Here is a 9,517-nt window from a genome sequence, read left to right as displayed (position 1 = left end):
TTAATTACTACAAGTTTGCTAACTTATAAGAACTGTGGGGAGGTGCTGCCGAAATTTTTACAAAAATGAAATAATCTTAAGAGCGTAGATTGCACTATATGTATATTACAAACCTGAATGGGATAGGTTCTTTACCCTTTTAGTAATGGAGTGAGAAGGTGGATTAGGACACTTGCACATTTTTTGTTTGTTTTTAAATTGTTTTTGTTAAATACTTCGTAGTGGAAGATGCCTGCCAACCGAAGTTGGATGAAGGCGCACCGGCGCTCTGCAGAGTTTCGAAGTGGCGTTGACGAGTTCGTTGCGGTAGCAACGAACCACGTGAACGCTGACGGATTAGCTCGATGCCCATGCATGCGGTGTTTGAATGTGAATTTTCACGCACCTGCAACTATAAGGGTTCATTTATTTCTCAGCGGGATCCAACCTTCGTACAACCCCTGGTATTTCCACGGGGAGACTTTCTCTCAACCCGCAGTTGAACTTCCTGAAAATGACGAAGAGGAAATGGCAGATGTGTTGGCGGACATGTTAAGAGGGGACCCTGGGTTTGACGAATCTGCTAACACTACTGATTCTTTCAATGAACCGCTATCAACGACAACAACAAGTTCGATGACTTGTTTAAGGAGATGGAGGCTGAGTTATATCCAGGTTGCAAAAAATCAGCCCTTAATGCACTGGTAAAGCTTATGCACTGCAAGGTTTTGAATAGGTGGAGCAACCACTCTTTCGATATGTTGCTGTCCATCTTGATTGATCTATTTCCAGAGGGGACAAAATTACCGAAGTCGCATTATGAGTCGAAGATGCGATTGCGCAATCTAGGTTTGGGTTACGACTCAATAGATGTGTGCAAGTATAATTGTGCTATTTTCTGGAAGGAGAATGAGAAGAAGGAGTTTTGCCCTGTATGTGGCGAATCACGATGGGTGAAAAGAAAGGGTAAGGGGAAAAAAGTTCCTCACAAAGTTATGCGTTACTTCCCACTCACACCTAGGCTGAAACGATTATATTGCTCAAGACACACTGCGGAGGATATGCGGTGGCATTACTCGCAGAGACCAAAAGAAGACGGTGTGCTTAGGCATCCTGCGGATGCTGAAGAATGGAAGCGGTTTGACCGCCTTCATCCGTCTTTTGCTGTTGAACCTAGAAATGTCAGGCTAGGATTGGCTACAGAAGATTTTAATCAATTTGGCAACATGAGTTATTTGTGTCCCATATAATTTGCCACCGTGGAAGTGTATGAGTTCTGAATCGTTGTTGTTGACCTTATTAATTCCAGGTCCATCATCTCCTGGGAAAGACATAGATGTATTCATGAGACCGTTAATTGATGAACTGAAACAGTTGTGGGAGACGGGTGTTGAAACCCGAGATGCCTATAACTAACCGTGTTTTCAATGCGTGCGGGCAGTTGTTGTGGACAATAAATGACTTTCCTGCTTATGCTCTAATGTCTGGTTGGAGCACAAAAGGGTATATGGCGTGTCCCACTTGCAATGAACATACTCCTTCCATTGGCCTAAATAGTAAGATTGGATATGTTGGCCACAGACGCTTTCTCGAAATGAGTGATCCGAGAAGGAGAAGCAAAAAGTACAATGGTAAGCCTGAGAAGAGAGCACCACCTCCTGTATTGACGGGGGATGATATTTTATCTCAATTAGACCGAATTCCATTGACTTTGCCTGGAAAACACAAACAGTTTGGGGGTGTGAAACGGAAGCGTTCTAGTGAAGAGCTCAATTGGTCTAAAAAAAGTATTTTTTTTGAGCTTGAGTACTGGAAGTCAAAGTCCTTACGACATAATCTTGATGTAATGCACATTGAGAAAAATGTGTGTGACAACTTAGTAGGTACTCTTCTAAGTATCGACGGAAGTCAAAGGATACCGACAAGGCGAGAATGGATTTGCAAGACTTGCAAATACGACGAGAGTTGTGGTTGTATGAAGACCGGAATGGGAAGTGGAAGAAGCCTCCAGCTAGTTACACACTTAGTGTTCAAGAACGGATTGAATTTGCAGACTTCATGAAGTCTGTACGATTTCCGGACGGTTTTGCAGCAAACTTAGACAAAAATGTAAATGTGGATACGGGCAAGATTTCCGGGCTCAAATCACATGATTGTCATGTGTTGTTACAACGTTTACTACCGGCAGGTATCCGTAAGTTCTTGAAAAAAGAAATCCGGGACACAATCATTGAGCTATGTGTGTATTTCAAACAATTATGCTCAAGAACACTTCATGTTTCGGATTTAGAAAAAATGCAAACAAATATTCTAACTATTTTGTGCAAGTTAGAAACAATTTTTCCACCGGCTTTCTTCGACATAATGGTTCACGTAGTTATGCATCTCCCTCAAGAAGCTATACTAGGTGGACCAGTCCAGTACAGGTGGATGTATCCCATTGAGCGGTCAATGTCTGTGTACAAGCAATATGTCAGGAATCGTGCCCGTCCGGAAGGCTCTATTGCTGAATCTTTTGTGGTTAATGAGGCATTAACCTTTTGCTCAATGTACTTTCGAGAAGTGGAAACTCGATTCAACCGTCCTGACCGGAACAATGACATTGTCCAAAACATGCCAACTCGACAATTTTCTGTATTCAAGCATGTTGGCCGACCCCTCGGTATGAGGACAGTCGACACCTTACCCATGCAAAGCAAGCGTAAGGCAGAGTGGTACATTTTGAACAATTGCACGGAGGTTGAACCGTATATCAAGTAAGTTTAAATTCCATAAACACAAAATAGCGGATGTCGACTTCATCTAAAAAATTATTAACTTACTAAGTGCATTATATTATATAGTGAGCACAAGAAGTTGCTTCAAGCAAGGGGTGTAGGCAATATTGAGACAGTGCAAGAGACTGAGTTCCCTGAATGGTTCAAAACTCAAGTAAGCCTTGTTGCCTGTCAATACTCTTAATCTTGCTCTCAATAACTGTTCAACTTTTCTTAATTTAATATTTTTCCTGATATGTAGATTAATGAACTACGGTCGAGCAACCAGGGTGCAGTGTCAGATGAGTTGTATGCTATCGCTAACCCAGCCAATACAGCAATTTATTTTTATCCAGGGTGCATAGTGAACGGCATCAAATTTTTGGTCAAGGAAAGGGATGATAACCGCAAAACACAGAATAGCGGTGTCATGGTCCCCGGTGAAGATGGCCAAAATTTTTACGGCACACTTGAAAAAATTATGGAGTTCACTTATTTGAAAGATTGTAGTGTTCTCTTATTTTTTTGTAAGTGGTTTGACACTAACGGGAGTAGAATGGATAGTGACGGTGTTATTACTAGCATCTGCGTCAGCAACGGAGTGGTACCAAAATGAACCGTTCATACTTGCATCTCAAGCAAAATTGATCTACTACATTCCTGATTTAAAGAACGGTAAAGACTGGCTGATTGTAAATGAGTACATACCGCGCAATGTTTGGGACTTCCCGGACACGGATGGGGAGACACCCTTTGTACAGGAAAACAATTCAGCTGAAACCGAGTTCGTTGTTCAACTTCCACAGTTGGATGATGTTGACTATGTTCGCTATGATGTCGACCCAACTGAAGTTGCAAACATCCATCGTGTGAATTCACAGCCTCAACAATTAGATGATTTCATTGTCGATGATGACAACGATGGTCTAAATACCGAAGAAGACAACTCCTTAGAATTAGAGAGTGACAGTGATGATAATGCTGTATATGTCACTGATGATGAGGATGATGAATTGTAATTGAAATAGTGTTTTAAATAAAATAAAAATTACAACCCTTCTTCTTTAATATGTTTGCAATATGTTAGTTTATTTTAAATAAACAATATGTGTTGTATATGTAGTATGTCTACACCAGGTGGCAGCAGTTCGAAAAAGAAAGGGGTCAGAGGTAAATACAAGGGCAAGAATGTTGAGGAGGAGCTCTCCAAAACACAATCTGCCAAGTTACCGCTTGAGGTGCACGCAGAGACTGGCACCCCCGTAGGCAAAAATGGGAAAAAATTCAACAATATGGCAAAATGGATGACTCGGATGTCTATCCCCATTAATAAATTCAAATGGGAAGATGTCAGTAGAGCTGACATCAACGCACTCTGGGATAGACTTGAGGTATGCCTTAATAATTTTTTTAATTTATAAATTACTATACTCTTATTAAATTGTAATTAATGTATTAATGTGTAACTTTTTGCAGACCAAGTTTGTCCTCCCACGAGATAACCCTACATTCGTAGACTACGGTGAGTACGAGATGTCAAAGGGTTTACGTGACTGGAGGGCAGACTGCAAGAAGAAGTGGATACAAAACATTGAGGAGCTTGGACAGGAGAGGGCCGACATGTCACCTCCTGAGGGAGTAACTCAAGAGGTGTGGAGTGACTGCATCGCTTATTGGAGCACAGACAAACAAAAGGTACATTTTTTAAAATTTATAATTTTGGTAATGTTTAATTTATATAGTCAATAATAAATAATTAATTGTTAGAAAAATTATTAATTTCAGGCGAGAGCAGCGAAAAATAAAGAAAGTCGGGGTAAGATGAAATTTCTAGGAGGCTGGGGCTCCAAGCCTATTGTTTCACATGTTGTCGAGGGGGTAAGTTTATATTTAACTATCATTCATTTAAATTTTTCTAGTAAAATAACAATACTAATATATTTTCTCTTGCAAATAGGCTAACCCCGACACAGGAGAACTGCCAACTGCGGTGGAAACTTTTCAAAAGTTTCACCATAAAGGCAACGATTGGCGCAACGAGTTCGCGCAACAAGCTTACGTAAGTTTACGTTTTAATTCAATTTTTATTTATTTCTTTCAATTTATTTTGTGTTAAAACTAACCATTTAACTTTTTTGTTTAATTGTTTTAGGAGCAAATGGTTGAAATAGCGGCAACTCAACCAGCGCCCACTGAAGATGAGCCCGCAGAGCCTGCTGTCGATCCTACACAGTACCCCCGAGACTTACCTGTTATGACACAAGTACTCGGGGAACGATCTCGGCATCTTAGAGGCTTTGGCCATCTCCCCAGACTGAAGGGAGTTGGGGCCAAAAGAGCACCTGCCACGCATCCTTCAGCCCAACCGACTGTTACAATGGAACAGTACGAGGCTTTACAGAAAAAAGTGGAGGAAGCGGAGCAGACAACTCAACATACAAGGCAGCAGTATGAGACACAACAACTCTACCTCAGACGATTCCAAGATCAGTTTGAGTATCTTTCTCGAGCTGTGCCGGGTTTCAACTTGCCTCCCATGGATCTTCCACCATTGCCCACTCCTGGTGCTGGATCGTCGGCTGCTGCTGGTGCTGGATCGTCATCGCAGCCTCCCGAGACTCAGAGAAACAACGATGACGACATTACCCGCCTATAGAACTATAGTTTTTTTATTATCCGGTTCGAACATTTAACATTTTGTTTATATACTGATTTTAGTAGTAATTAATGTTAGTTTATCTTTTAATGTAAATTATGTTGGTTTATTTTGTTAATATAATATTATAATTATTTTAAAAAAATTTAATTAATTATATTTAATTAATTAATATTATAATTAATTAAATTTTTTAGAAATAAAATTTAATACTTTTGCCGGCGCAATAGTGCGCCGGTAAAAAGTGGCAAAAACAATTGGCGCCAACAACCAGATTGGCACCAATAGATTTGCTTCTACAAAGAAGACATGCGTCGGCTAAGAACTATTGGCGCCAATCTTACTGTTGGCGCCAATAGTTTTGCCGGCGCACTATTGCGCCGGCAAAACCTAATCATAGCAGGTTCAAGGCGGATAAGGGCATTTTTTAACACCGGCGCTTATTTTTTGCCGGCGTTATTCCTCGCCGGTAAAAGGACGTTTTACCGGCGCAGTTAATGTACGCGCCGGTAAAAAGTCCTTTACCGACCAAGCTTCCCAGATAAGCTTTGCCGGCGCACAACTGCGCCGGCAAAGCTTTGCCGGCGCAGTCAGTGTACTTTTGCCGGCGCAACAATGCGCCGATAAAAGCTGGTTTTCTTGTAGTGAAAGTTCTTGGTAGAGAAATCGAAATGTAGTTAGGGAACTCGAGTTGTGGCTCTCAATGAAAGAACCAAAAATATTGACGTTGAAAAGTGACTAATGGCTGCTTGCTGAGCCTTTAAAGTTTCCATCTCCCCGTCCCTCCATTCTATAAACTGATGTCTTTGCTCGTCGAATGCAAGGTTTATATAGCAGCACGGAGATCCTCCTAATCATGATGCAAAGCGTTATTATGACCTTGCATGAGTCCCAAGGTTGCTTGGAGGTTTTGGATCTCAATATCATCTCCAACTGCCCTCTGAACATTAGTGGTAGACGCAACTGTGTTAGGAGTGGATTGATTGGCTACTAAATTGGTATTCCCAGTCTCTTGCACGCTTGGTGTGATCCCAGCCAGAGGGGAAGTCACTCCATGGCCCACAGTGGGTGGTTATGTATTGATCTGCTCAGGGTTTGTCCTTGGTGGTCCTCTTGTATTTCCAGGAGTCTGTACGTTGTGATATGTCACCATCGGGTCGCCTTGATCAACTAGGCCTCTACGAGTTTGTACAACCATCCTGTATGCCTGTTAAAACTTAAGACAAAAAGAAACTCGAGTTTTTGCTCTCAATGAAAGTACCAAAATGTTGACCTCGCTTTTAGCCGACAACAGTGAATCCATTAATAAGCGATTAATAATATAATTAAAAGAGAATAAGAACAATAAAGTAAAAAGAACATCAGATTTTAAAGAGGTTCGGTCCCGTGAGTGTGGCAATAGCCTACTCTCAGTTTAATTAATTCATTTTGTTAAATTATGATTTTAAGTTTCCCAAAATGGGTTATTAATCATGGACATTTCAACTATTGGACTTGTTAGCTAGTTCACATCACTTACATATAGCTATAAATTTAGATCTGTCACCTTGTGTCGTCATTGTAACCAAAAATAGTGGTAGGGAAGAAATACGGGGCAAAATATAGAAATAAGAATTAAGGGGGGCAAATATAGATTTGTAAAGAAAAATAATAGTGGTTGGTCCTATTAGGCATTAGCTGCGTGTGGTAGACTTGTAGGCCTATGATCTTGAGTTTGAGTCCTTTCGGACGCTCGCACGTAGCTCGTTTCCCTAATAGGCGACCACTCTATATCAGGCGAAGATTCCATAGATTCATGTTTTCAGATGCTTGCTCGTAGTTCGCTTTCTTATGAGAAATCTCAGTGCCTACTGAGTTGCTGAGTAGTGGCGTGACTAGCGATAGTGTTGCTTTGCATGTTCATGGATGATTGCTGTCTTGAACTTATGAATTCCTTTTGGAACAAAGTTCTTGGTAGAGAAATCGAAATGTAGTTAGGGAACTCGAGTTGTGGCTCTCAATGAAAGAACCAAAAATATTGACGTTGAAAAGTGACCAATGGCTGCTTGCTGAGCCTTTAAAGTTTCCATCTCCCCGTCCCTCCATTCTATAAACTGATGTCTTTGCTCGTCGAATGCAAGGTTTATATAGCAGCACGGAGATCCTCCTAATCATGATGCAAAGCGTTATTATGACCTTGCATGAGTCCCAAGGTTGCTTGGAGGTTTTGGATCTCAATATCATCTCCAACTGCCCTCTGAACATTAGTGGTAGACGCAACTGTGTTATGAGTGGATTGATTGGCTACTAAATTGGTATTCCCAGTCTCTTGCACGCTTGGTGTGATCCCAGCCAGAGGGGAAGTCACTCCATGGCCCACAGTGGGTCGTTATGTATTGACCTGCTCAGGGTTTGTCCTTGGTGGTCCTCTTGTATTTCCAGGAGTCTGTACGTTGTGGTATGTCACCATCGGCTCGCCTTGATCAGCAAGGCCTCTACGAGTTTGTACAACCATCCTGTATGCCTGTTAAAACTTAAGACAAAAAGAAACTTGAGTTTTTGCTCTCAATGAAAGTACCAAAATGTTGACCTCGCTTTTAGCCAACAACAGTGAATCCATTAATAAGCGATTAATAATATAATTAAAAGAGAATAAGAACAATAAAGTAAAAAAGAACACCAGATTTTAAAGAGGTTCGGCCCCGTGAGTGTGGCAATAGCCTACTCTCCTTGTGTTGTATTAACTTGAGAGAAGGAACAAAGTGTTTTCCTCTCTAAAAGCTCTTACAATGGATCTCTGAGTATTTCTCTTAGATCTTTATTTTCTCTTTAGAATCTCTCTTTGAAGCAATTCTTTCGATATCTTTTACAGTAAGGCTAAGCCACTATTTATAGGGACTTAATGCATGAGGGATGGTTTCCCTTTTGCTTACAATGCGTAAAATAGGAAATTACAATGCTTACATAATTACGATACAAGAAATAAGAAACTAGAATAGGTTGCCATATTTCTCTGACTCAATCCCACGATTGTAGGGATTGTCTTCATGTCTAGGCATTACAAGATCATCCTGAAGTAATTAACTCCTTGTAATTGGCTCGGCATCGCAAACTTCTACCTGGTAGGTTGCTCTGTCTTCCACCCTGCTCGGGTAACCGATAATTATGGATGTTGATGTATAATGTGCCTGCTATAATTCGGGACACTTACCTCAGCCCAAGTATCAAAAATACGAGACACGTTTCGCTCAGTCCTCTTGCCACGTCAAAGTACAAAAAAAGGGATAACAATATCCATGAAAAATTAATAAACTTAAAAATGAAATTCGAATATTGTTTTATTATATATAAATAAATGTAACTTTTTTAAAATAAATATTATATGTGATTGGATTTAATTAGTTTTTAATTGGATTTTGAAATTGTCATCCAATAATCGGTCCAATCCAATTAAAATTTAACTATTCACATCCAAACCAATCTAATTGTAATTGAATATTCAACTTCTTTTTTTTTTTTTTTAATTTGATTGTATTAGGTTGGTTCGGTGTAATTAAATTGGTTAGACCATCTCTAATGAGAGATGTAAAAGTTAAATTATTTTATACAAAAAGTAGTTTTGTGGTATGTTTACATCAATTTTTACTATTGTACTCCAATGCATAATTGTAAATCTTGATGCAAAATTTAATATGTTATTTAAAACTCACTTAATAATTTATTAAAAAATATAAAATAGTAGTAATGCAAAGTTAAATGTAAAATTTAATGATAAAATCATAATAATAATGCAAGTATGTTAGCTAAAATTTAATAATAAAATATAAAGCATAATGGTAAATATAATAGCATTGCTATTAGGCACTACTGGTGTCTAGCACCTTCTCGACATATTGCGTTGCGATTGGCTAGCGATACTCCCTAAAAGTTATTATATTAAACTATATGGGACCCAATACTTAGTTGGACCAATAGCGATATTAACACATAAGAGGGTGCTAGGCATCACTGGTGTCCTTTAGCATTTCTCTAAATATAAAAGCATAACATTTATTGTAATGCAAATTTTGCATCATGCTATATTGTAATGTAAATTTGGATTATTTTTTATCATGTGAGATTTTTGCATCATAATTTGGCACACTAT

At 39.5% G+C, this 9,517-nt stretch overlaps 2 protein-coding genes across 2 annotated transcripts; both read left to right on the top strand.

Annotated features, from left to right (window-relative positions):
- The first annotated feature begins 809 nt into the window (after window positions 1-809).
- LOC133035059 (uncharacterized) lies at window positions 810-3,754 on the top strand. The gene is made up of 6 exons (XM_061110731.1): window positions 810-1,165; window positions 1,354-1,755; window positions 1,863-2,735; window positions 2,823-2,910; window positions 2,998-3,175; window positions 3,291-3,754. The coding sequence occupies exons 1-6, from the start codon at window positions 810-812 to the stop codon at window positions 3,752-3,754; spliced, it is 2,361 nt and encodes a 786-aa protein (XP_060966714.1).
- Window positions 3,755-4,047: 293 nt separating this feature from the next.
- Window positions 4,048-5,459, top strand: LOC133033599 (uncharacterized). The gene is made up of 5 exons (XM_061108544.1): window positions 4,048-4,126; window positions 4,212-4,430; window positions 4,521-4,613; window positions 4,693-4,794; window positions 4,888-5,459. Exons 1-5 carry the CDS (start codon window positions 4,049-4,051, stop codon window positions 5,389-5,391), a joined length of 996 nt encoding a protein of 331 aa, XP_060964527.1. The 5' UTR covers window position 4,048; the 3' UTR covers window positions 5,392-5,459.
- The last annotated feature ends 4,058 nt before the right edge of the window (window positions 5,460-9,517 follow it).

This window comes from Cannabis sativa, chromosome 1 (genome assembly GCF_029168945.1).
Source record: "Cannabis sativa cultivar Pink pepper isolate KNU-18-1 chromosome 1, ASM2916894v1, whole genome shotgun sequence".
Lineage (NCBI taxonomy): Eukaryota > Viridiplantae > Streptophyta > Magnoliopsida > Rosales > Cannabaceae > Cannabis > Cannabis sativa.
Note: the sequence above shows the minus strand (reverse complement) of the source record. Positions and strands in the feature narration are given on the sequence as shown.